At 52.3% G+C, this 27,710-nt stretch overlaps 2 protein-coding genes across 2 annotated transcripts in view; one reads left to right on the top strand and one right to left on the bottom strand.

The window, feature by feature from the left end:
- Positions 1–27,710, bottom strand: part of SND1 (staphylococcal nuclease and tudor domain containing 1) — a 419,761-nt gene that overhangs the window by 52,673 nt on the left and 339,378 nt on the right. The window lies entirely within an intron of this gene.
- On the top strand, positions 6,981–8,942 carry LRRC4 (leucine rich repeat containing 4; the record flags this gene model as incomplete). Its single annotated transcript, XM_082846575.1, has 1 exon — positions 6,981–8,942. One exon carries the CDS (start codon positions 6,981–6,983, stop codon positions 8,940–8,942), a length of 1,962 nt encoding a protein of 653 aa, XP_082702701.1.

The following is a 27,710-nucleotide window of genomic DNA, read 5'->3' as shown; positions in this document are numbered from 1 at the left end:
GCTCCGCGGCCTGTGGGATCCCCCCGGACCAGGGCACGAACCCACATCCCCTGCATCGGCAGGCGGACTCCCAACCACTGCACCACCAGGGGAGCCCTAATTTCTGATGTTTTAAACCACCAAATATGTGGTAATTTGTTACGACAGCCTTAGGAAACTGATATAGTCACTTACTAGTTCTGTGATCCTGAGAAAGCGTCTTAAATTCATCTGCAAAATGGGGAATCTAATGGCACCCACCTCACAGAGCTGTTGTGATGATTAATATGGGTACCGATCAATGCCCCAGGAAATGTTGCTGTTAACATCATTACTGTTACTGCTACACAAAGGCAGTTAAAGGGAAGGATAAACCACAGGGCCTGTACTGGGCTAGTGCACCTGAAGAGTACATTTCCAAGGCTTTTGGCTGGACCTCTCTGGGCTGTTTGACCATAACGACAATTGTGGCTAGAATGGGCACCAACTGTCTATTCCAAAAGAGGCGGCAGTTGGGGCCTTGGGAGGTTTCTCCCTTCACTCAGGCCTGGCAGCCCGAAAAGAAACGGTTAAGCCCCAGGAAACCAGCCTCAGAGAAGAGGATGAGGCCCTTCCATTCTATAGCCCTTTGCCATTCTTATTAAGCATCTTTTCTTTTCTGAGGTTTTCTACAAATTGCTCTGGATGGGACCCAGAGGGAGAGTGCTTTTCTGTCCACTTCCTTCCGACTTCCTTAGAGAGCAGAGTTCTTAGGGGAAAAGGACAGTGGATTTGGAGGCACTAGGAAGAGTGAGTAAGTCTAGAACAGCTGTGTCGCCTTGAATCATCAGGCTCAAGGAATAAAATCCATTCCCTTTATGACTGTGGGTAGTAATGGCATAGTCACAGGCTCACTTCAGGACCACAGGCAAGAAAAATAACCTTATTTTTTTGCAATGGTGACTTTATCCATTAAACAGAAACCTCATGACCAGTTGACCCTGGAAGAGTATCTGTACATGTGGGTGGAAGTGAGTGAGAGATGCAAATACACACACACACACACACACACACACACAATGTGTTCACTGCCTTAGATAGGAGAAGGTGACTTTTTCCATATAGACCATTTCTTATGTTTTGTCACTACTAATTCACCAACCAACTGATGTCTTTCCCTTTGTGGAGGTCAATTTCCATACTATTTTTCTTTTTCTTTCCTCCTATCTTCCAAATCGCTTTTCCTCCCTTGCTCTTGTTCTTTTCTTAGTTAAAACGGCAGTGTAAACAGCATAAAAACAGATAAGGTACTTGAGTAGGGTTTGGCAGCCGAAAAATATTGCAAATAGGAACTAGAGTTTCAGGGGGTACATATGTGATCTTCCTGCCACGGATGGACCCACCTTGAGGGGGCCAAAAGCCTACTGGAGGCAAGGTAGCACCCTGCTCACTCCTGGCAAACCCTGCGAAGCATTATGGACATCTAGTGGCTGCTGAGGGTAATGCCTCAGCGATGCATGTCAGGCTGAGGAATGGTCTACCATGGGCTTTACCAGGCGCCCAGTTATGCTGGGTCCCCTTAGCCAGTCCCCTGGACGACCATTTCTTCTCAAAAAAAATTTTTTAACACTTTCTTTTATGGGGGGGCCACGCTGCGCAGCTTGCAGGATCTTAGCTCCCCGACCAGGGATTGAACCCGGGACCTCGGCAGTGAGAGCACAGAGCCCTCACCACTGGACCAACAGGGAATTCCCTCCACTTCTTATTAGGGGTCCAAAGTCACTCTGAATGGCTCTATCAAAGACCCATCGTTAACCCAGCCCAGCAAGGTATAATGATAGCACCTGCATACAACAGCACAGAAGGCAGGCATTTGGAAAATATCTTCAAGCCCCAGGTTTAAATGCCAATTAGCCACATACTGTCGTCTTGACTGAGGGGCTGAGCTCAGAAGGGACAGAGACTCTGATGTCAATTAGTAGTGTGGCTCTAGGTAAGTCACTATGCCTCTCTGAACTTCATTAACGACATCTGTAAAATGAAAGGTTAAGTCCAGATGATCTCCAAGGTCCCTTTTAGCTTTAGCACTCTATGATCTGCAGGCCTTTTTAGTAGCTGAGAAAACAGTCTGCTCTGCTCTGGCACTGTGGATTTCTCGATTCAACTGAAGGAATCATTCGCTTCTCAACTTTGTGGTGCGTTACCAAGACTTGACTACAACCCCAAAGGATCAATCTTCTTCACAAAGCTTTACATCTGAGGAGGGGTGGGAATCGTGGACGATGAGAGCTGGAAGGAACTTTCTAGTCCATTCCCTTAATTTTAGAAATGAAGAAACCAAGGTTTAGAGCCGTCTTAATTTAAGCTTTGTCACATGTCTAATCAGTGGCAGAAAAGGGACTAGAACTCAGGCATCCCAGTCTTAGTGCAGGTAACAAGCGGCTGACACAGCCTTGCCGGATCACTGGCTGGCTTCTTCAACTCTGCTTTATCGCAGCAGTCTCTCTGTGGGAAACCACAAGTGAAAACACTCTCAACCCGGGGTTTTCTCCTTTTCTCCTCTCCAAGTTTAAGCCCTTCCTCTTCTTTTTATTCCCTGGTGGCACCACTCCAAATCAAGGACGCAGTCAGAAGCAGGGGCTGTGAGGAGCAACAGACAGATGGCTAGACGACACTCGAGCGACAGGATTAGAGGCTTCAGTGCCACTTCCAGTTCAAAAGGGCTGTGTGTGCTGCCATGGTCCCACAGCCTCCTTGGTCCAGTTGATGGTTTCTATGATGCTCCCTTAGCCTAGCTGGCCTACAGAGGGCAAAGTACCCCTATCTAGAACTCCATGAGCTGCACGAAGCTTGGGTGATATCACTCACAAATATTTACCACGAGACCACCCCATTACTAAGTACCGGTTTGATCCTACCCTTCCATCCACCTACACAACATTTGCTGGGCCTGGAGCTGAACAGATGGGTTCTGAGTTTGCCCACACCAGCCAGGCAGGCCCCGCTTCTGCCTGAGGGGGGAGGGGCAGCCATGTACCAGGGCGCCATCCAGACCCTGGCCGGGGTCCCTCTGGAACCCTACCAGCTCAATGCCAGCTGTGGCAAGGAGAGAACTTCTCAACAGCGGGTGTTCAATTCTCCTCCACAGATACCTGTCAGGCTAGACTCACACCTGGGTATAAATGGGTGTGTCCTGCTTGAAGCTGATGGTGTGCAAATGGGGCTTAGTCAAGAAGGGAAAAAGAGCCCAGATGGAACTCAACCTCCATTTCTCTCTTTGATTAGTAATTGTGAGTCAAACGAGTTAAATAAAGGATCTATTTTCTCAGCCCCTCCTCTCCCACCCTTCATTCTAGTATATTCCATATACCCTTCCCTGAAATGTTTTATGCAGGCTGTCCCCCCACCTTGTCTCCGCCATTTACTCTATGCAGAGTGAACATACTGGACATCTTTGTGGCAGCGATGAAAACACTGGACTCAGGGTTTGAAGACTGGATTGAGATGCTGCCTCTGTTGCTTTCTGGGTGTATGACCTTGAGCATGTTATTCGCCTGCCAGAGCTCAGTACCTCTATCCATAAAATGGAGACAACTATGGCAACTGTGTCACTGGGTAAAGGCAGATTAAACAAGAACACATCTATCCACCCATCCATCCATCCATCCATCCATCCTTGGTATAGTGGAGAGCATACAGTAGACAAACATCCCAGTAAATGACTGTTGAAGTAAATGAATGAAACCTGAGTTCTTATTGACTGGGAGAAAACTCTGGAGAATCACTTTTACTGTCCAAGTTCCTAGACATCTGAGCTCTGCCAGGGTTCAAGGCCTGGCTCTACCGCTTACTATGTGATCTTAGGTAACATATTAACTATTAATGTTGTTATTATTTGACTGCAAATACATAATAAAAAAGTTGGTAAACGACAGGGAATCCAAATTGCCTACAATGGAGCTGTTTCCATTCCCTCCACGGACTTCAAAAATTCCCTGGCATATTTAAGGAGGTTTCAGATTACTGGGCAGCATACAATATTGAGATAAGGGTGTGGCAGAATCCCGAGAGCTAAGAGATCCAGGCCAGGACCTCCTCCTCTTAAGCAACAGCCCACGTGCAGGTAGGTGATGGGCAAGCAAGCTTGCCAAGGCAGAGGTGGGCGGGCACAAGGAAAGGAGCCTGGAGGTAGCCCTTGAAAAGAAGCAACACTAAACCAGTGCCATATTCTGCCAGCTGGCTTCCCAGGGCTTAGCCACAGTTGGCCTCCGCCGCACCAGGCAGAGAAAGAGGAGTCATTTTCCCCGGTGGGAAAACTCTGAACAAGTCCTGTTCTCGTTCCTACACTGGTCCATCAAACGCCCCGGGGTCGCCTCTCACCGGAAGTAGGGGCAGGACGCTACGCAGTTCTTCCCAGGGACTCCCAGAAACAAAGAAGAGCTGGTGGAGCTCATGGGGCGGAAGCTTTAAGACCCACTCCCTCCAATCTCTGGGCGCACGGAGGGGAAAGGGCGCGGGGCTGCGAAGAGTGAGAAGCCGCGGCTCCGGCTGCTTAATGAACGGGTTGTGCCCTGGCTGCTGGGAGTTCACCTCAATCCTTCCAGCTGGTTGGCGCGCTGTCCCAGGTTGTTACTCCCCTAGCTCCCCGCACTTGGTCTTTCCTTCCACGGTTTGCCTCACCCGCAACCCTCATTAAGAAAATTATCAGTGAAAGCCCTAGTTAAAGCCGACGACGGGTGAGGAAATTTGCGAGGGAAGGGGCAGGACGAACAGACACATGTGCAGCAGCGCCCCGGCCGCCCCCGCGTCCCCCAGTGCAGCTCAGAACTCCGAGCGTGCAGCCCGGGCCGAGCGGCCGGTCGCCCCGTCCGCAGTCGCCGGGGGTGAGGATGACGCGGTCCGGGCGGGAGGCCTGCCAACTGCAGCAGCCCCGCCGAGGGCCGCCGCGCCTCCGGCTCCCCAGGCCCTGAGCCCAGCGCACCCAGAGCCCGAGGGTGCCCGGTGCCCGGTGCGGGGCGGGGGCCGGGGCCGGCGCGATCCCTCCGCAGCAGCAGCCCCGCGCCGCTCCAGCCTATCAGCGGCCACCCGGCGGCTCCCTGCGATCGGACCAAAATAGCTGCGCACGCCTGCGACTTGCGCGCGGCCCCCCACTTGACGCTCACTCCTGTTCCCTCGCCCGGCCCGCTCCCAGCGTCTAGAGGGGGCGGGGAGGAAGCGGCCGGGGAGGGGGGTGGGGCTGGGGGAGAGAGGAAGGAAGAAGGAAGGAAGGAAGGAAGGAAGGAAGGAAGGAAGGAAAGGAGGAAGGGAGGAAGGGAGGGAGGGAGGGAGGGAGGAAGTCGCACGGAGGCGCACAGCTCGGGGCTGCGCGGCGCGGGCCGGCGCGGCGCTGGAAGGCGCCGGCGTTAACCCCTCGAGGGCAGGCGGCGGAGGGGGAGCGGTGTTAATACATAAGAGCACTGCATCACGCTAATCTTCTCTCCTCAGAACAGTATGCGTCAGCAGTACATTCACGTTCTGACTGAAGGACAAAAGGATGAGAGAGCAGTCTGCGTGGCTGCTGCCTGCAACACCGCGAGCCTGGCGCGAGGAGGAGACCGTGGGCGCCGTGCACAGGGGCCCCGCTGCTGCTGCTGCTGCTGCCGCCGCCGCCGCCGCTGCTGCTAGCGAGTGGGGACCATGTTCCCGGGCTCCGGAGCGTTCCCCGCAGCCGCGACCCCCGCTGCTCACGCCGCCGCCGCCGCCAGCGCCGGGGCCGCTGCAGCAGTCCGCGGGCAGCGCAGCCGCTGAAGGCGCCGGGGGCCGGAGCCCTGAACTCGCTCCCTCTGCACAAAGCCAGATCCGGCGGCACGCCGGCGGCCCGGCTGCGGCGGGCGATTCCGCGCCTCCGGGGGCTGCAGCCGCCCCCGGACTCCCCGAAGGGGCCTGCGGCGCGGGGCGACCCGGCCGTCGCGCGCTCCTCTGGCCGGCAGACCAGGTCCCGGCGCTGCCTCCACGCCGCTGCCCCTCGGGGGGCTGGACGGATTACTGCTCCTCGCACCAGCAGCCGGCGGACTGGGAAACTGAGCCCAGTTTTTGTCTTTTTAACCCTTAAGAGAAGAGACGAGGAGAGAAGGGGGTGTGTGTCGGAAGGCAGGCGGGCGGGCGGGCGGGCGGGCGGGGGGGGGACGAAAGACCGGCGAACACCTCCTCTTAACTCTCGCAGCACCGCGAGCGAACGACTGCATCAGCTGCCTCGGGCCGGGAGCGGCCGACACAAGGAGAGGGGCCAGCGCGGCGGCAGCTTCGGCAGCGAGCGCGGCCTGGGAGGCTGCGGGGCGCCCCCTCACTCCCCGCCGGGTGGCAGCCCCGGAGCGGGCGGGGGGCGCCGGAGGCACACTCCGGCGATGAAGCGGCTTCCTCCTCGGCTGGTGCGAGCCGGGGCCAGGGTCCAAGGACAAAGCCGGGAAGCGCTGGTGGCGCCCCGCCTCGGGCTGAGGGGGGGGCATGCACCTGCATAGCCCGCCGGGCTTCGGCTCTCCCGGCGCGCCTCAACTCCGCGGCTCCGCTAGCCGGCTCCGGATTTACTAGAAGCCATTTTGTCTCCCCCACCCCTCCCCTCCCCTCTGCCCTCCCCGCCCCCTCTACTTCCCCCTTTTGTTAATTAAAACTAAGAAGTGAGAATGGGAACGAGGTGGCCAGCTCCGGCGGCGAACGCTTAAGGACACCGCGCCAGTTCTTCCCTCCCTTCCTTCCTTCCGAGGTAGGTGAGAGCGAATGACTGGGTGGGGATGGTCGCAAAGGGGGAGAGAAAGTCCCAGCTTTCCGAGGGCTGGCCTCGAGGGGGGGCTGGAAGACGAGGGGCCACTCTTAGTTTGGCATGATTTTTTTTTCCGGCCGATCTGCTCCGTCTCTCTAATCGCCCCCTCCCCACCTCCTTCTCCAGATGGAAAGAGGAGCTCCTAGCTCACTTAAGCCGGGGTAGGGCTGGTTCTCCTTTCCGAGCCAAAATCCCAGGCGGTGGTGAATTATGAACGTGCCACACCATGAAGCTCTTGTGGCAGGTAACTGTGCACCACACCTGGAATGCCGTCCTGCTCCCCGTCGTCTACCTCACGGCGCAAGTGTGGATTCTGTGTGCAGCCATCGCTGCTGCCGCCTCCGCCGGGCCCCAGAACTGCCCGTCTGTCTGCTCGTGCAGTAACCAGTTCAGCAAGGTGGTGTGCACCCGCCGGGGCCTCTCCGAGGTCCCTCAGGGTATTCCTTCCAACACCCGGTACCTCAACCTCATGGAAAACAACATCCAGATGATCCAGGCTGACACCTTCCGCCACCTCCACCACCTGGAGGTCCTGCAGCTGGGCAGGAACTCCATCCGGCAGATCGAGGTGGGGGCCTTCAACGGCCTGGCCAGCCTCAACACCCTGGAGCTGTTTGACAACTGGCTGACAGTCATCCCGAGCGGGGCCTTTGAATACCTGTCCAAGCTGCGGGAGCTCTGGCTGCGCAACAACCCCATAGAAAGCATCCCCTCTTACGCCTTCAACCGGGTGCCCTCCCTCATGCGCCTGGACTTGGGGGAGCTCAAGAAGCTAGAGTACATCTCGGAGGGGGCTTTTGAGGGACTGTTCAACCTCAAGTACCTGAACTTGGGCATGTGCAACATTAAAGATATGCCCAACCTCACCCCCCTGGTGGGGCTGGAGGAGCTGGAGATGTCAGGAAACCACTTCCCTGAGATCAGGCCTGGCTCCTTCCATGGCCTGAGCTCCCTCAAGAAGCTGTGGGTCATGAACTCACAGGTCAGCTTGATTGAGCGGAATGCTTTTGATGGGCTGGCCTCCCTGGTGGAACTCAACTTGGCCCACAATAACCTCTCTTCTTTGCCCCATGACCTCTTCACCCCACTGAGGTACCTGGTGGAGTTGCACCTACACCACAATCCTTGGAACTGTGATTGTGACATTCTGTGGCTAGCCTGGTGGCTTCGAGAGTACATACCCACCAATTCCACCTGCTGTGGCCGCTGTCATGCTCCCGTGCACATGCGAGGCCGCTACCTGGTGGAGGTGGACCAGGCCTCCTTCCAGTGCTCTGCCCCCTTCATCATGGATGCACCTCGGGACCTCAATATCTCTGAGGGTCGGATGGCAGAACTCAAGTGTCGGACTCCCCCCATGTCCTCCGTGAAGTGGCTGCTGCCCAATGGGACAGTGCTCAGCCACGCCTCCCGCCACCCACGGATCTCTGTCCTCAACGACGGCACCTTGAACTTTTCCCATGTGCTGCTCTCAGACACTGGGGTATACACATGCATGGTGACCAACGTGGCGGGCAACTCCAATGCCTCGGCCCACCTCAACGTGAGCACGGCCGAGCTCAACACCTCCAACTACAGCTTCTTCACAACTGTCACAGTGGAGACCACTGAGATCTCGCCTGAGGATACAACACGGAAGTACAAGCCCGTTCCTACTACGTCCACCGGTTACCAGCCGGCATATACCACCTCTACCACGGTGCTCATTCAGACCACCCGTGTGCCCAAGCAGGTGGCGGTAACCGCGACGGACACCAATGATAAGATGCAGACCAGCCTGGATGAAGTCATGAAGACCACCAAGATCATCATTGGCTGCTTCGTGGCAGTGACTCTGCTAGCTGCTGCCATGTTGATTGTCTTCTATAAACTTCGCAAGCGGCACCAGCAGAGGAGTACAGTCACAGCTGCCCGGACTGTTGAGATTATCCAGGTGGATGAAGACATCCCAGCGGCGGCATCTGCAGCAGCAGCAGCAGCAGCTCCATCCGGTGTATCAGGTGAGGGGGCAGTCGTGCTGCCCACAATTCATGACCATATTAACTACAACACCTACAAACCAGCACATGGGGCCCACTGGACAGAAAACAGTCTGGGGAACTCTCTGCACCCCACAGTCACTACTATCTCTGAACCTTATATCATTCAGACCCATACCAAGGACAAGGTACAGGAAACTCAAATATGACTCCCCCCCCCAAACTTATAAAATGCAATAGAATGCACACACACACAAAAGACAGCAACTTTTGTACAGAGTGGGGAGAGACTTTTTCTTGTATATGCTTATATATTAAGTCTATGGGCTGGTAAAAGAAACAGATTATATTAAAATTTAAAAAGAAAAATCAAAACAAAACTATTTTCTAACTTGTAAGTTCTATTTAAAGGGGGTGGGGGACCTTGGGAATGTTGTGGGATAGAAGCCACAAGTCAGTCTGCTGTGCTGCCAGGAGAGATTTCTGGTATAGGGCTGAAACTGCTAAAATAAAACAAACTAAAACACCAACCAATATCCCTAAAGAGTTAGGGTGTGGGCTGCTGAGGGGTGGAGGGTAGACTGAACTGTCATTTTTTAGAAGATGCTTCATAGGACACAGGAATACCCATTTCTCTAGACATCTTTCTTAGGCTGAGAGCTGTCTTTGCAGATTTATCTTATTTAAACAAAGAATACAAACAAACGAAAAAGAGCACTAAGAATTTGTACTGTGCTTAAAATGTTGAGAGGCAATAATATTTTCTTCAGAGGCCAAGGGAAAGACAGACCTGTAAAATGTAGTTTAAACAGGAAAACCACCAAAATTCAACTGAAACCTTAAGGGACCGAGTATGTGCATCCCTGTGCACAAGTCTTCTTGGTTTGTGCAGTGGGACACAGCGTGACCCGCCTGACAGAGGGCTTCGGGAAGGAGCAGAGAAGGAAGGGAGCTGGCGTAGCTGTCAGTCAAGCGCTTTCACATTGCACCAGATTCCTGCAGTTGGGCTTAACCCACTCTGTGCAAGGCATGTGTCTATTCAGGGCTTCCCAGGAGAAGGAGGTGGCCCCTGGGGGGGCAGGGGGGCGTGGTACCAAAGGGGGATGGGAAGGGAGAGCAGAGGCAGAGAGAAGGTATTCGCAGGAGGCCATAACTCAGCATTGTGCCATGTCCACCTGTTGTTCCTGGTATCTGACAAATGATTGTAGACAGTGATGCATTTGATGATTTTTTTTTTTTAAAGGATTGGTTTAAGGTGGACAAGGGGGGAGAGGCTGGGAGTGGGAAGCTTGGGGGAGTGGAAGCTTTTCTCATGCTTGTGATTTGGTGACTATTCTAAATGCTGATTCATTAGGGATTATTACTGCTGATGTCAACTGGTTGTGGTGATGGGGAGGGGGCAGGACATGAGTAGAGAAGAAAGAGGAGAGACAAAAAGGGCACAGGCTCATTGAAAGTGATGAAGCCTTTCCTCACCAGGATGGTTCACAAAAAAGATGCGAAATCCACAGTTAAAACAAAGTGATACACACAGAATGAGTGTGGCATGGAGTCCTGTTGAATGTAGCACAATGGGGGGAAATGCTTCCCTCTCCCAGGGCTACCTCAGGAGGAGGGGGACGAGAAAGGGCGGGCGTGGGTGGGGAAGGCAGAGATCTCTGTTATTCTGGTCCATTTAATGATGTAACTTCTTTCATTTATTATTTTAGCTTTAAAAGGAAATAAAGGGTTCAGATTTGAAAGGGGGTGGGGTGTGGGGGGGAAATGCCACTGATTGTAACGTGAGAAAAGTGTATTTTTGTATTTTAATAAATATTGTTCAATTTTTAATTCAGTGTCCCCAAAGGGTTAAATTGAGTAAGACCCTGAACCTATAGCTTCTTATGAGCGCTGACCAAATAATTTCTATTTAAAGAAAAAAAAGGGGAGGGGAGGACAATCTTCCATTTCTTTGAAGTATGGGAACACGCTAAGGCTGTCAGCCACTTTTCCTTAGCTTAAATAAAAGCACCCCGATACTAGTGCACCGTTCACAAGCTAAGTGTGTTAGTCCCTGGCTCTGTTGGGGGGTAGAACTGAATTCCCTGTGCCCTGGAAAAGCGGGGGAAATGGGTCAGCCTCAGCTCCTGGGACCCGGCCAGGAGTTAAACGCCACCTCAGCAGAAGCTGCTGGTCAGGCAGCACCAGCTCTACACGGGGACCCCGGGGGACCTGGATTTAAGAGCACTGCAATAATGTTGTTGTGCTTAAAGATCCCACAGGCGGTGTTGCTTCTGTTCTCTGGGTGCTGAATAGTCAGTCAAACGTGTCTTGGTGGTGGTGGGTATTGATCTCCTGATGTGTAGCCGAGGGACGTGGTCCAGGCAGGCTGCCTGAACTGGGACCCTGCGTCTCTTCAGCACTAGTATTTATACGAGTGCAGGGAATCGGGACTGAGTGGGTGTCATCTCCCTGGCGCTGAACACAGAGAGAGGCAGGCAGCACTTTGCAGCAGTTGGCTAAGAAAGGGCCAATTCTTAATCCTCCTCTGTGTGTTTGTGTATTTCACATACACAACATTTCTGGGTGTCGGTGTTTGTGGCAGTGTGTATGCATGGGCTCACACTTTTAGAAACTGCCATTCATGTCTCTAGGCTACAATGATATGTTCCTCCGCCCGTCCTTTAGTACCCTACCCCCAGTAAAAAGAGAAAGCTGCAGCCGAGAAAAGGGTGGGACTTGGCGAGGACCAGTTGAAAAATGCAAGAAGTCACCCCCTTTCCTAGTGCCATAAGACACAGCTCAGGCTGTTTAGAACAGCTTCCTGGGTACACATTCAGAGGCAACTGTGAAGGAAGGAGCTGCTTCAGAAATAGAGGATGTGGAGCCCGTTTCCTTACACCCCTCCTCTTTTGACAGCTATCTGGGCGGCCAGGGAACTATGCAGTAGCTGTGGAATGACAAAGGCTCTGGGGCTGAACAAAGATCTGAGGGGAGAGGGGAAGAAATGGGCCTAAAACATTCCTGGGGAAGAGTCCTATGAACAAATGCACTTGTCCTGGGGGTGGGGCATATTCAGGTCTTGGAATCTGAGGGAGAAGTGCTTTCCAGAAGGAACCTCAAAGGACGTTCCTGGGGGAGAGAGAATATGGTCCTGGGTATGAGTGTCCTTAGAGCTGCAAGGGGAGTTCCTTTCCCCACTGGGCCTACTCCCTGACCTGGGCACCGGTTCAGCATTTAGAGTGGCAACTCTCCTCTGCCGTGATGTCGGGTACACCCTCCTTTGTAGCAGACACTTGGGACAACTTTTCAGAGAGGAGTCCCACGAGCACCGAAAGTGCAGCCTTCAATGCTGGGCGGGTGACTCATCCTCGGCCTGGCCAAGCTGTAGGGTTTGTTACCTGAGAACGGAACACGGGTTGGCAGCTCTTCGGGAGGGGAGTCATAGCAACACGTTACAGGGAAAAGACTGCCGCTGATTATATGGAGTTAGAGACTTTTCATTACAGAATTTTTTAAAGGCCGTGAAAAACCATGTAGTCTAATCCCTTCACATTTTACAGTCAAGGAGACCGAGCCCCAGAGAAACTGAAAGATACAGTCCAAGGTCACACTGCTAATTAGTGGAAGAGGTGGGACTGAAACCCAGGTCTCTTGACTACCCAAACCAATGTGCTTTCTCATAAAGGCTCTTACTGGCTCTCAAGAACATCTCTCTTTCCTGGCCAATATGCAGTGAAAATGGGGCCTTCCTATAGCTATTGCTGTGTTCTCTTCTCCCTCCTCTTGGAGCTGTCCAGTCTCCTTCAGAACCAGCTCTACTGCCCTCCGGGGCCTGAGCAGAATTCGGACCACAGGGGCCCCAGAGGTGGCCCAAGGGCCACGTGTGCTGACTAAGGAGTTGGATTCTCAGGACTATACCTAACAGCTTCCTGATTCTTAGGTTCAATGGCAGGCAGAAACCACGGGATCCCACAGAGGGCAGCGGCTGCTAGGGAAAAGGTGAAGTAGACGAGGCAGGGTGCTCACAGTGGGAACGATGGACTGGCCTTCTCCCAGCCTTAGCCTTGGAAGCTTGCAGAATAAAGGACTGACAGAGGCCTTAGAGCACCTCTCAAGGGCAACTTCTCCCCAGCGGAGTGGTTTCTGCTTATTTGGCTGAACAATGAGACTATTTGCGGAGGCGGGGGCTCTTTAACTCCTCTCCTCCATTGCATCTACCCTGGCCCCAGCTCTAAAATCATGATCTGGTCGCCACTCCCACAATTTGTTCTAGGGCCTTTTATCACTCTTTGGTGTAAAGCTGCATTCTACTATCAGTGAAGATAGAGCAGACAGGCTAGTTTCTAAGGCCTAGGGACATCCGCTCTATCATGGCTGTTAACATGTACTGTAGCTAGCAACTTTTTGGGACGGGGCGGCGGGGGGGGGGGGCTGGTGGGGGGAGGGCAGCAGCCTAGTAAAGAGTCCCTTGAAGACAATGCCTATTAATGGGGAAGAGATGCAGAGTCCATGCCGTTAATGGTGGAGATGGGTAGAGATTAACAGAAGGCTAAGTGGGCCTTACTCAGCCCAGGCTACTACCTTAGGGGGCCAGAGCCCACAATTAAGGCTTCAACATTTTACTGCAACAAAGCAGCAAGGGCTTAAAATTAGAGAAGAAAAAGGGAGAGAACATTTATATCCAAACATATGTCTGATTTTATCTCCTCTGCTGGCACTCAGCACTCCGTGCCGTCGGCTAATGCAGGCACCGTTCACGCCATTTCTAAATCCTGCCTCAGCTAAACTGCAAGGCAGCTTTTGGCTCAAAGCACCTCTCTTGGTTTCCGTCCATTCAGAAAGCACCCTTTTCCCCGGAGGGGGGAAGAATGGTTTGGGTAGTGGATTAAGGTTGTTTTCATCTTTGCTTTAAATTGAGATGAAGTAAATTGCTTCTTGGAGCAGGGATAAAGGCTTCAGGAACCTTCAGTGAAATATACATATCTGCAAAGCAATATAGCATAGTGCTTACAAGTGTGGACTCTGAAGCCAGTCTTCCTGGGTTGAATTCCAGCTCTATCGCTTACTAGTTATGTGACTTTGGACAAATACTCGTTTTCCTCATCTGTAAAATGGGCATAATATTGGTATCTACCTCACTACTCCGTAGTTGTTGTAGGAATTGAAATTTGACGATAAGGGGACAGACCAACTGACTAGCCCCCATCACCACCTCTATTCTTGAACCTCATCCATGTCCAAAGAGAGAACATGCCTACTGAGCTACTCTAAAGAGGAAGGCTAATTAATTATCCAGAAGTCCTGGGCAGCACGACAGCACCATCTACAAGCCCAAACACTGTGGGAAAGATGGGGTGCACTTTTCTTCCCAGGAAAACACTGCCTTGTGCTCTGTTCTTTAATCTAGCTCTTTAGATGGCCCAAGGCACTGTCTTAGGCCAGAAACGGATTACCTTTTCTTATGGTGGGTCAGGAGAAAGGAAAGATGCTGCTGCTGGAGGTGCACAAGCTGAGGGCTGGGACAGGAAGCACCTACTAAAAGTCCTGGTCCTTTACCAGGAGGGTGAGCTTCCCAGGGTCTCGTCACCTCGCCCTGTTTCCTTATCAGGGTGCTTTGCCAAGGGAGGTGGGCCCACGGAGGCACCAGGAAGGAGAAGGGAGCACAGAGAGGGCTGCTGGGGCTTCAAAGCAGTATTGGAGGGCTTGAAGGAAAGAAAGGCAGGAAGAAGCACCATAATTTGAGCAGGTGAGAGCAGGATGGAGCTGTATGGCAGATGCACAGGCTAAGGGGCTGCAATGCAGTTAGGGAGGAGAGCCAGGGAGATTCCTCTGCCCTAGCAAGCAGGAGGCTGGCTGGACCCTGGACGGGGAGAGGGCCGGTAGCGATATTCATGGCACGGAACAGAGCAGAAGAAAAGCAGGGAGATCAACTTTCCAAGAGAAGCCTAAGAAAGAATGCATTTGATTTCCTAATGAGAGGCTAGAATTAGATTTTAGGATGATCACAGGTTTCATCCTCTGGAACATGCCAGCTTTGCTGTCAGTACTTGGGCCAAACCACCTGCCCACGACAGTCCTGTTCCCGATGCTGGAGGCTGTCCACTGCTTGGCAAGGGTGGGGGGGCAACCCCACCCTCAGGGCTGTAATCAAATTCTGATCCTGACAGGCTCCCTCAGGGCCTCCCTCATTTCTGTGAAGGCACAGTCATGGGGGGAGAGGAGAGGAGAGGAGAGGGTGCAGCTCACTGTTTATCCACGAAAAGAGTGTTATATAAATCGTGTTTTCCCATAAAAATAATGACGACTGTTGAGTTCAGTGCACATGGACCCTGGCAGTGAGTCAGAAAGGTCAGGCCTGGGCCCGTGGGGGAGAGCCCTCGGAGAGGCTCTCCTGGCAAAGGAAGTTAAGCATCTGAGAGGATGGCGCTGTCTTCTCTAGCTTATCCTGGTAAAGACTCTGAAACCTACAGCAGGGAGGCACTGAGATGACAGGCTACTCTAATGCCAGGTGTGGGGACTGGATGGACCAAAGTAGTACTTGGCCTTCCGGGTTCATCCATTCTGTGTGCCTAGGAACAATACTAGAGCAATTACTGAAGTTTAGATTAATTACCAAATACCAAAGGAACAGCCCTTGATCTACTTGCTTCTTTAATATCCACCCACCTTCTTATATCTCCCATTAATAAAAAGCACCCCCCCGTTAATTCTCCTATCAGACTCCCCCCCCCATAATTCCCATTTGCGTACAGCCGTCTGCCATGATAGGACCTAGGATATCCCGCAAGATCCTTCCATTCTAGAAGCCTGATGGCTCTTTCTTCCTTCTAACAGTTCTGCTTCCTCTCCCAAGGCAAGTCCTTAATCTGTAGTCTCTTACATTTCTTTAATAAGGTCTCAATCCTGGTTTCCCTGTCTGTGCAGGTGCTCATTTAGTTACCAGATAAGCCACTCTACCCGCTCAATGAGTCAGCAAAGATGAGGGAGAGGTGCTTTCACACACTAACTGTTCCCTGTGCAAAGTTTGGTTTCCTGGCCTCGGGCTACTTCTTCCCAGGCTTCAAGGCCCTACCCGCTCACCCAGGTTCATTAAGAACATTCATACAGGTCCTCCCACTCAGGCTCCACCCTGGAGGTGAACTGAATCAGCTGTAGGCAGTTCCCTGGATAGTGCCGCTGTGTTTGTAGGAACACACAGCGCACCCCTCACAACAGGCCCATCACAGTCCCAGAAATGGAGGCCAGGCCTCATACTAACAGCCTATTCCTGCAGCCCACCAGCTGCAGTGGATACAGTTATAATCTATTACCACTGCAAGACGACTTAATTTCTGGACTTAAAGGAAGTCGGATAATACTTTATCCTATTAGCGTTTGCCTGTGTGAATTGACACTGGCTTCCTTCTGACATGACAGCATATTCTTCCAATTCATCTCTTAAGGAGATGAACTGGGGAAGTCTGGAGTAAGATAGGAGGGAGGGCCAAGGAAGAGACTGCTAAAGGAACCAGGGGAAGGGAAGACAATCTTCAAATTAGGAATGGGGAGAGGAGACTTAGAGGGATATGGCAAGACTGAGAGAGCTCAAAACATGTTTGCATTTCATTTTGTTTCCCTTGTGAGGGAAGCGACAGGAACTACCGGATGTGTCGTATGCTTGTGTCTGAGGAAAAAACGTTCTGAAGCCACAGAGAAGCACAGACACAACACGGAATTGGCCTATTCCATGTGCCTCTGGTTTCAGCTTGTTGGTCTGCAGGGTAGCTTTCCCTTTAATTCCTCTTCCACCTTCCTGTTTTAAGTCCACATCTGCTCTGACCAGTGAGTGGTATCATATCAGCTGAGGGCAGCTCCACAGTGTGTTCTCACTGCTGGTCGACCTTGGAATGGCAATGGTCACTGAGGACAGAATGATGGTTTACAGCTTCTAACTTCAGGAATGTGGAGACAGTGAAGGGAGCTTCCGAGTTAATTCAGAAAATCTAGTTGAACCCTCTCATTTTATTTGTGAGGAAAACGAAGCCCAGGGGGGATGTGACTGCCAGTGCCCGCTAGCTGGTGATGCAGAGACCAGGTCTCTGGGTTCTCAGCCTAGCACCGGCAGGGCCACTGCGACTTACAACTCCAGGGGGCGCCACTGACAGAAGCTACAAAGTGATTAGTGTCCCCTGGAGTTTGCAATTTGGTGCAGTCCCTCACCCTTTGCTTCCAGGGAGGGAGGGAAAGAAGGGAAAGGCCTTTCAGGCCAGTACTTTATCTGTGCTTAATGCTGTCAGCCAGATGGTGCCCATTCCTGACTTCACTCAAACAGCTAGAGCTGAAAAATCAGGCAACTTTTCCTTTCTCTTCAGCCATGAGTGTTCCAGGGCATGGGAGTTCTGATGGCTGCCCAAACAGCTAACAAATTAGAAGGAGCACTTGTGGCTGAGGCCGCCCTCCCCATCCCTATAAAAGTGAAGAGCTGTAAAGAACAGGTATCCCTGTGAAAGGAAGTTCTGCAGAAGCTCAATCATGTCAGAGGTCCGTTCAAGGTCAAGTGGACCACTGGAGAAGCAGGGACGTCTAGAGTTCTGCTTCTACCTTCCCTGGCACTGTGAGCAAGGAGACCCTCACAGGGAAAGCTCAGGCAGCCCAGGCTGACTCGGGGCCTGCAGCTAGTAAACGTCTCCTCTTCCCCCATCTCAACAAATCCCCTCTTGGGAAACGGAGTGGCCCTGCCTAGGATTTTATCACATATATTGAATTAGAATCTATCTCCTTCATGATGGTTTCAAGTGAAGTCCCAGTAGAAACATTCTAAAAGACAGCCGCTTACAGCCAAGGATCTCTTTTAACCAAGTTAATTTAGCAGAAATTTGCCATCTTGGATCGGGTGGAGTTACCTCTCTTCTCAACTTCAAAGCTGGGAAGAGAGGGGAGGTGGGGAATGCAGAGAAATAAAGAGGAGGGTGGGGGCTTTGAGCAAATGAGTTTCCGTCTATTAAGGAGCAGTAATTTCTGCTAGCTCCCCTAGAGACTGGTCCCCTCCAATAATGGCCTGACTCTAATGATTCCCACTCCTAAGCAACAGCCTGTGTTCTGCTGGTGTTGAGATGAACAGTGCCAGAGAAATTCCCTTTCTCTCGGAGGTGCTGCTATTATCATCATGCAGGAGAGATTACCAGCCAGGAGGATGTGCTGCTGTTGGGGGGACAGAAAGATAACCAGAGAAATGTACCTCTCCAAGGCATGGTACTGCTGACCTAGGACAAAAAAGGGCTGAGAGATAGGCTAGAGGTTAGTGATAAGATGAAAGGGCAGACACTCTGGACAGGAGGGAGAAGACAGGAGAAAGTAAAGCTTAGGCACCTCCTGAGGAGTTGATAAACTTAATGCCAAGACTAGCAGGCACTGGCTGGGAGGCAGGGGGAGGTCACAGGGGTGTGGGGTGTGTGGGAACGAGTTAAGCTCAGGCATAATGAACAAAAACTGATCGCATTTGAGATATGCAACATGGTAATATGAAAGCTGAATCAATTTCAGGTCCCTAAATACTGATCACCTTCCGGGCAGAAGCACAGGTGTGTGGGCTAACACCGAAATTGCGGGGATAAGTGAAGCTGCAGTGTCAGTTGAGGGGTGGGGTCCTCTCATCCTGCCCTCTCCCTTCTCATACACTGAAGATGGTGGGGAAAAAAGCTAATACGTGGCTCTAAGTACTGCTGAGGCTGCTGCCAGCAGGTCTTGAGTAGGGGGTGGGGAGTCCCCTTATTTTGCCCCCAGTGGCTTCCCTGTGATGGAGATGCACTGCTTCCAGAGGCTGCCTTGCCAGATGTGCCAGCAGGCAGCCCGGCCACAGAGCCTGCAGTGCAGACAGATGCCCTGGGCCGTGTTCAGGATGGCAAGACCCTTTATGGTACTGCGGCTCAGCTCTGGGGCAGTGCCAGAGCGGCAGGGTAATGTTCCTCAGCCAGATTCATTCCCCCCCAAACCTCTTCAAATATGTGGGCCATGGAGAGAAGCAAATTTAATTAAATTACTGTATCGTGGGCTGCCCTTCCTGGGCAAGGGCTAAAAACAGGCTCATGCTGACATGCAGACCCATCTGTGTATACAGAGCACGCGTTTCTTTGTGCTTGGCAGCTGGATAGGGTTGGCAGTGCCCACTGCTGGCCCCGGTGAGCCGGTCCCTTTGCTGCAGCAAGGCAGAGTCAACACTGATGTAGCCCAGGCCCCGTGTGGCTCCGCTGACCTTTTCCTTTCTGCTTAAAAGATGACTGAGTGGCACTCCCCCTTCCTCCATCAGTTCCTTTCTCCTCAAACGCCTCTCTTGCTGACACCCAGGACTTTCCCGTAAGGCGGTACCCTAGCTGAGCCAGGGAAGGAGGAATGAATCTGCAGGGAGGTGTGATTCAGAACCGTGCAGGGCAGGGTTTGTTTAGCTTGGCAGGAGATGGAGGGGTCTCCCTGGCGATTCTCTAGCGTGTCACCTCAGCAGTTCCCCACTGGCAGCTCCGTGCTGGAGACAGAACCGTTTTCAGGTGCCAGAGCACAGCAGCAAAGCTCTCTGTCCCTGCACGGACTTCATGGTTGATACAGAACCTGGCCATCACACACAGGGGCAAGGAAGTTCAGTGGCAGTGGCAACGAGAACCATTTAATATGTGGAAATCAACACCCAAAACAAATGCTGGCTGTGCTGTACCTGTCAGCCCCACGAGATCATCTCATCTCGCTTCTGGAAGTTTGGGCCTCACTGCTCTAGCTTACAAAGTACCACGAGGGTAAAGAGTTTGCCCCCAGTAGAGCTGCGGCTGGGAAATGGCCTGAGGCAGAATCGGGTGTGCAGAGTGGGAGACGATGACGGGTTGGGGTGGGGGAGGGTTGTGCTTTTCCATTTGGAACTGAGACCCAGGAAGACTCAGCTGGGGAATCTTTTCCCTACCTGCCCCCAGAGATAACAGTGCCATCTCTCATGCCTAAAGTTACAGTGAATGCCACACACGGAGCCTGAGAGGTCGCCTTGGGCTGGGACAACAAGAACAATCTAGCTGGGCAGCTTGCAGCTGTACTTATGCAGCCCCCTCGGGCCCAGGGCATCCTGGCGTCAAGCAGGCACCCAGATGATGGGGGCAGTGCAGGCAGCTCTCTAGGTCCCTAGCTCGGCAGGTTTACAGGCAGTGCCACAGTGAGTTGAGAGGGCGGAACCTCCCTACCCCAACCTCCAAGCCTCTGAGCCGCCGTTACAGGACGAGAGGCTGGGCCGGAAGGAGATGGCAGCATCCCCACATCCCCCGCTGGAGCTCTGCTGCCCTCTAGTCACTGCGCTCAGCGGCTCCAAGGCTCCTTTGTCACTGGGGGTAAGGGGTGGGGTGGGGGGTAGTGTATCTGCTAAGGTTCCTGGCTACAAAAAGGTTACTTTAAGGGTTTAGACAAATCCTGTCAATTTCGGACCCTTGGGACCCAAGTCAAGAACCTGGACTGTGCCCGCAGGTCACCTTAGTCCAGCGGTTCTAAATGACGAGGACGTGTGGATCAAAAATGAAAGCAGGCAGGTCGATAAAACGTGGTGATACTTGAAGAGAAGAAAATGGATCCAAGAGAATAAGTTTCCTGGGGCTAACAGGCTAAGCAGCAACTGTAGCAGGAAGAGAAAGCAACATACCTTGCTGGACAGAAGCCCCGGAGAACAGGGCCAGTCCTGAAGAACAGGAAATCGACCAGTTTGGTGATACGTATCATGTGGCTTTAGAGACACAAAAAGGTTCCTAGGTACTGGACTAGGGTAAAAGATCTTTCTTCCTTACTTAGCAAATCGGATAGAAGAGAGTAGACCCCAACCCTAGGCTGTAGGTAACCATGATATTTGGAGTGGAATCAGCCCCCTTAATTCCATCCCATCCACCATCTCACGTTCACTAGGACATGAGAATGCTCATCAAATGACTGGTTCTAACTGGGGGGATAGAGGCTCTGCAGGCAGCCTCTGTCTTTAGTCAGTTATGTTATTGGTCCTTGGGTGCCAATAAAGATACCGTATATCTCAGTCCTGATATTCCCGCATGAAAAGGGTTGGCTTTAGGGGCTGTGTTGAAGCAGCCTCAGACTGTTTCCTCTAACGGAGAAGAATTCTTGGAAATAATGTGGGTAGCAGCTAAGCCTCAGGGTAAATCACGTGAATATTGGTATTGCTGGAGCAATGGCATGCCAATAGCTGCTGGGGTCCCTTAGGTTTACAGACGACCTGAGTGAGCCAAAGTGTCTGCGCTGATTGCCCCATCCAAAGCTGTACCGGTGGCTGACGAGCCTGCTGCCGCAGCATCCCTCCCTGCTGCAGGCTGCTGCCAGAGGGCATGGCTGCGGGTCTCACTCAGGCCGAGCCGGCTAAATGGGACCCTTATTCCTATGCGTCTGCAGCTCGGCAGGGACCTAGCACCGGGAAAGGCAGAGTGAGGCCAGCCCTGGTGCGGCATGTCTTTCTCGTGTACAAGGTCACCCACGACCCCTCTCACATTTGTCACCTGCCACTTCATTTCTCTTGGAGAGGGACAAGGAGAAAGGAAATGAACTGATTACAGTGGTATGTTACAGGGCACCACCTTTCGGCACCTGGAGCCGGTCTGAGAAACCGAGGTGCTGTAGAGGAGTTGCCCAGTCTACATTAAAGGGAGAGAAGGGGAGGAAAAGGAGGAACGCTTATTTCTGCTCTCGCCTCATTCTCTCTCAGCTCCCAGGAATAGTTAGGAAGCAGAGTGGGTAAAACTAAGGCTATTTGCAAAAACAGATTCGCTCTCATGCAGGCTGGAAAGTGTTTCCTGCATAATCTGAACTTAGACCTTGCTGTACCCTTGTCCTATGTGGTTCAGATTAAAATATATATATATATATATATATATATATTTATTTATTTTTAGCGTGTTGTCTGGGTGAATATGCCAGAGCATGAACTAAGAGTGGTCTCCGTGGCAGCCCCAGGTTGACCTGCAGGCCAGGCCTGGCCCAGCCCCTTCATCGCTGGGAAAGCAGGACAGGAGGAGGAGGGCAGTGGCGGGCGTCACTGGATAAGGCCGGGGCCGTCTGCACTACTGTGAGTCAAGGTTGGCTCAGACAGGAGACGCGAGGGGGGAGGTGCAGCTCCTGACGGCTCCGACAGCTTGGACCTGTCCAGGCCAACAAGCCGCTCAAGTGCAAGAACAGCCAGCCAAGTAGGCAGAGCACGAGTGAGGACTTAAAGCTTGAAATATCTGACAAGAGATGGAGGGAGGGGAGGACGCCGTCTGGGATTTCAACTGGTGTCTGGCCTGCCTCTCACTGCTGAGGCAGACGCTTCTGCTACTGCAGGGCGGGATGTGACGCCTGGGAGCTGGTGGGCGTAACCCAGGTGAGAATCCCTTGAGCTAGATGTTTTTTTTTAAAGCCTTCATTTCAACAAATTGCAAAGACAGCTCTGGACTGTTCTCCCTCACTAATGCCCTCTGAAACAAAATCGAACTGCTGTCCACAGACACCTGTTCCCCTCCAGTCACCTGCCTGAGGTTAAGCAGCCCTGGGCTGTGTGTGTGCGTGTGGGTAGGCCTGCGCTGTCAATCACTCGGCCTGGGATGGCAGCTGCGTCTCAGAGCTAGCTAAGGGAGGCGACACGGGGCGCCCGGAGCGACAGACACTCTTCTGCTCTTCCACCTTCCTGTGGTTGGTGGGGGTGGGTGAGGGGGGAAGGCCAGCAGTGGGGTGCTCAGTGCCGTACAGCTCCTCCTGGTGAAGACGCTTTGAAAAGACAGTGGTTGTCAGTTCCAAGTACATATTCCCCACACTGAGGGAGCTGTTAAAAAATACCAGTGTCCCGACTCTAGATCACACATGGAGGAGACAGCACTTGGATATTTTCAAAATGTACCCAGGTGATCCGAGGGCACGCCCAGGATGACAGCCTCTGCTCTAGACTTGAGAGAGCAGGGAGAAGACTCAGCGCTCAGACAGGACAGTCCTGTCACTAACTCCAGAAGCGCGCCTCCTGTACATGGTTTTGCTTAAGCTGAGCCAGGGATCCTGAGGTTTCATTCAGGTTCAGGAGAGTAACTTCCAAGAAAACTAGCCAGGTACCACTCGACTGACGGCCCTGAAAAAATACAGGGAAACCCTCCTACAAACATGTCGGCCTGCTCAGAGCCCCCGGCAAGGAGGGAGAGAGGACAGATGTTCAGAGGCCCATGAATATCAAATGGGAGAAATCGAGGCACAGAGAGAATACCATTTATTCCTGAGGAAGGTGGGAAAAGAAGAGAAGCCTTCCCTCGTCATAGGCTGCTCTACAAGCTGATTCAGGCAGGGCTCCCGATCAGCACCCAGTTTAGGTTCAGAAGCCTAAACGAACGAGAAACTACTTTCTTAACTGGTAGGTTTCTGATCCTTAGCTGATGGCACTCCCGGCCGGAGCCCTTCTGTGGTTCACTTATTCATGTGTGTGCTTACTTACAGCCCGTCTGGCGACCAGCACTGTGCCAGGCACTGGGGAACAGCGGACATGAAAGGCTTGGGCCTTGCCCTTGAGGAGCTCAGCACAGCGGGGGAAACAGTTACGATGGATGGTCTGAGCGTGGCGATGGGAGATATGTGCCAGGGAGCAGCACAGAGTCAGGGACAGCTTCTGCCCCCTCCCAGCCAAAGAGCGCCTCCCAGGCTGCTCGTTCTTATGGGGAAGCAAGTCCCCCCGTTGGAATTCTGGATGTGGGCCCCGGACAGCAGCAGGACCAATACTGACTCAGACCCTGGGGGGACGACCTGCTCCAGGCCCTCCTAGAGGCGCAGGAGGTGACTTCGCACTTCTCTCAAGCTGGCATTTGCTGAAAGGACTATGTCAAGGCTTCCCCTGGGAGTGGGAAGGAGGGCACCCAGGCTCTCAGTAAATACTATGGGTAGTGAAGCTCTGGGCTGGTTGACCTTGGCAGTCTGAGCCCACTCTCTGCTTCAGCTTCCCTTAGCGACACACAGACGCACTGAACGTTGAGGTGTAAATAGCAAAGCCCCCTGAACAAAGAGCTGCCAAGCCAGGGTCCTAAGCGAGGCTGTGCTGTGTAAACGTAGCGCGGAAGCTTCTAGCTTGAGCTCCATTTAGTGTGGCTGCAGCAGGCTGCTATTTGCCCCGCCTGCTGGGCAGCCGGGGCAAAATCCTGCTTGGGAGTTGGAAGAGGCACTGAGGAGACTTGCACGCAGAGCTGAGGACACGGGGGCTCCTGGGAGCAGGGGGAGGGGCAGGTTTCAGCCCCTCCCCCCGCCTGCCGCTTCAGCAGAATCCCACTAGGAATAGTGTTGAACACGGAGGAAATCAGGACCCCCCGTGGCATGTGTCACAATGCAGCTGTCTTCTATCTCCTGTGTGGCGAGCAAGGTCCTCAGGCTGGAGTGTGGGAGCGCTGGCAGGCAAACTACACGGCACAACAGCGCTCGGGGCTGGGTGGCACTGAGGTCACTGCGTGCAAGAGGCAAAGCGGTCCAGCTGTCCACTGTGAACTCTGACGACAGACACAGGTCTGCTTTGTTCTTTGTGCCCACCCTGCTCCTCACCTACCCAAGAGTTTGGGGTCCAGATACTCGTAGGAACTCATCCTGAAAGGTCTTAGGTTATCCAAAATCAGAGCTGATCTACGGTGTGGGGATCCAAATTTAATCTCTTAAACCACTGCTTCTCAACCTGAGATGAGCATCAGAATCACCTGGGGAGCTTTTTAATTAACATTTTTTTTCACTATTAGAAAAACCTTTCAATTTGAAAAATGTGAAACACTGAAAATAGAGAATTGTCATGAACTCCCATACACCAACCATCCAGGCTCAACAATCATTGAACTTGTCATATTTGGTTCATCTATCCCCCCTTCTCTCTGCTGAAGTATTTCAAAGCATAGCCCAGACATGATGTCATTTTGCCCTTCCATACTTCAGCAATGCATCTCTAAAAAACACAGCCATTTTCTTACATAACCACAATGCCACTATCGCACCTAACACGATTAATAAAATTATTCCTTGCTATCACCTAATATGCCTGGAGAACTTAAAGTAAAAATCTGGCGCTTGATGAAGCCAGGGAGGCCCGGATATTAGGATCTTTCCTAAGAGCCTCCCGCAGCTCCCAATCCCAGTGTGCAGGTGGGGTGAGAGCCACTGCCTCATCACCCCAGGACTCCTCTATGGGGTCTGACACAAGCTCCACGAATGTCCTACAACCCCCCGTCACATGGTATACAATAAAAAAAAAAAAAAAAGGCAAGGAAAAGTTGAGTCCCAGGCCAGGATGAAGGAAAGGAAAACGAAAGCATTAGGAAGTCAGCAAGCCACAGGACGGAATCCCTCGTTCAAGGCAAGGCTGTCCTAACTGTGAGGCCCACTCACTCGGTCCCCCAGACCCATCAAAGGTCTGAAAGGCTTGGAAGGAGAGTTGTTCCCAGCTGCCCAGAGGGCCCTCAGCACCTCACAGCAGGCCAGCCTGCATTAGGCCTGCTCTATTTCTGGTTCTCCTCCCTGTGCACACTGTCTCTCCCGCCTGGTATTCTGGGCCAACTCCGAGCCTCAGCGCCTGGCTGTAGGCAGGATTAATGAGGCCTCTGGTGAGTGGGGTGCACCAAAACTTCTTGGGTGTGGGCGCTGGGGTTTGGGACCCCAGTCTTCAATCTTACTTATTTCATTAAAAAAAAAAGCCCTACACATCCTGCAAAAAGATGAGGCTGTATCACTGCAGCTAAAAATACCTCTATTGAGGGCGTCTGCTCACCAGCTCCTCAGTCAGAGATGCTACAGGGCCCTTTGTGAGCTGTGCGGTGTTGGCTCACAAAGGGGCTCTGGGCAGCTGGGGACAATCCCTGAAGCAGCGAATAGTGACTGCTGGGAGGAGGGGGCTGGCGAACAACTAGCCAGCCAGGACGGTTGGCACGCATCAGGCAGCTCCCAAACCCTTCTTTTCTTTATGGACCTACTGCCTAAGCCAGGAAACCCCCGCCGCCTTCTGCAGCAGGCTAAAACACCATCTCTGAGGATGCCCCACAGTCACTGGGGACTGTCGTCGACTCCCCAAGATGTACAGGAGTATGACAATAATTGGCGGGGGGACGGGGCATGCCACCCATTCTGGCTCAGGGCGTGTCTGTGCTGCTGGACAACTTCCAAGTGTGAGTCAGTGGTAATTAGACACAGGTGAGGCCTCTCGGTGGCCTCAGGAAAGGGGTGCTTGAAATGCAGGCTTGACACCTGAAGGGGTAACGGAGTGGAGGCGTAGGGCTTCATGGCAATGAGGGGCTCTTTTCTCTGGATCTCTTTTCTAGGTCCTCTCAGCACCCAGAGGGTCATTCAGTCTAGCCGAGTCATTTTTATGGGGGAAGATGAAGCCCCAGGGAGGTATAGTGATTCTTGTCAAGGTCACAGATTCAGTAAATGGAGGAGCCAGGACTTAAACACGGGGTTTTTGATTACAAGTCCAGTGCTTTGTTCCACTATACTATGGCACTGCAATAAGTGGACTCAACAGGTATTGAAAGAGCTATGGGTAAAGGTATTTTCACAGTTCAGGTGCCACAGGGACCTCAGGTGAGTGTTCCCTGGATGACCTGGGAATTTGAAATCCCTGCAGGTTCTGGGGAACTCAAGGGTCAGATTCAGCAACTGAATCAGATGTTCAGTGGGGACAGTGACAGTGCCGTAGATCTGATCTTCAGCCAGAGATCCAAAGCCATTCACTTCTTTTCTGCCTGGGAGAGTGGGGAACATCTGGTATTAGCTTGACTCTGGGCTGTCAGAAGAAAAGGGGGCAAGGACAAAGCCACCGCCTGTTTGTTGCAGGCGTTGTTCTCCTTTCTCATCTCTTGGCCTTGCGTGTGACCCTTATGAAAGAATTTGGAAGCTTAAGTCAAAAGCATGAGAAGACTGGGTCCAAAAAAAAAAAAAAAGTATTGAAAAAAACAGTGTGAGGTGTGGGAGAAGGCACAAATTGGTTCAGGAAGGAGAGTGCCAATCGGACATCTCCTGAGTGCTCAGTGTGGGCAAATGTCTGGCGTTGTCCAGTATGGCAGCCAGTAGCCACACGTTGCTATTTAAATTTCATTAAAGATTCTGTGCCTCGGTTGCACTAACCACATTTCAAGTACACAGTACTCAGAAGTGGCTAGATGCTACAATACTGGACAGCACACGTAAAGAACACTTCCGTCCTCACAGAAAGTTCTATTGGACAGTGCTGGTAGATTGCCTGGTTGTGTCTGCTCATTTCTTACTGGCCGCAATGAGTAGTTTCTGAAACCCTTTTGGGGAAGAACTGAACTGAGGGAAGCTGGAGGGTACCATTATTCACTCTCTGGCAACCCTTCTAAACCTGAAAACTCAAAAGCTTAGAGCAACTAGGAGCATGAATCCACCAGTGTACTAGGCTCACCAGGCCCTAACCCCTCTCCCCCCTCTCTCGTCTGCATGTTCACAGCCACTCTGACCTTTGCATATTTTATTCCATTTCTATTTTACGCTGTTTTAATTGATGTTTAATATAGCTTAACTCTGAGTGGTGTTCACAGCCCCTCACCAGGGGGCCATTCACAGGCAGAAGCACAATTAATAGCAATCCCCAGAAGATTATGCCCTGTATCAAAGTTGTCATTGCACCGTATAAATGCTTATTATTACTATTGAATTCTCCAGCCCTGACACCTCCCTGTGTTTACTAGGTCCTAGCAGACAATCCTCTATGTTTGTGCCCTCCCTACTCTACAGCACCATCAGGACCAAATATAGCCCTTGTGTGTGTGTTTAGCTCCATTCAGTTGTGCTTTGGAAAAAGGGGGAAAAAGTCAGAGTTAATAAAGTTAAATTGCTGGAAAATGTAATCTGTTCCTCCCCCACTTGACAATCCCAAGAAAGACAGGCAGACACCACCGCTAACAAGATGGGTAACCTGCCTCAGCTATAGGGTGGAGGTGAAGCCCAGACCCTGATACCACGGCACGGCTTTCGGATCAGCCTCCTGTGACAGTAGAGGG

The sequence above is a fragment of the Leucopleurus acutus genome, assembly GCF_964270905.1.
Source record: "Leucopleurus acutus genome assembly, chromosome: 9".
Lineage (NCBI taxonomy): Eukaryota > Metazoa > Chordata > Mammalia > Artiodactyla > Delphinidae > Leucopleurus > Leucopleurus acutus.
The sequence above is the reverse complement of the archived record's forward strand: the minus strand, read 5'-3'. Positions and strand labels throughout refer to the sequence as shown.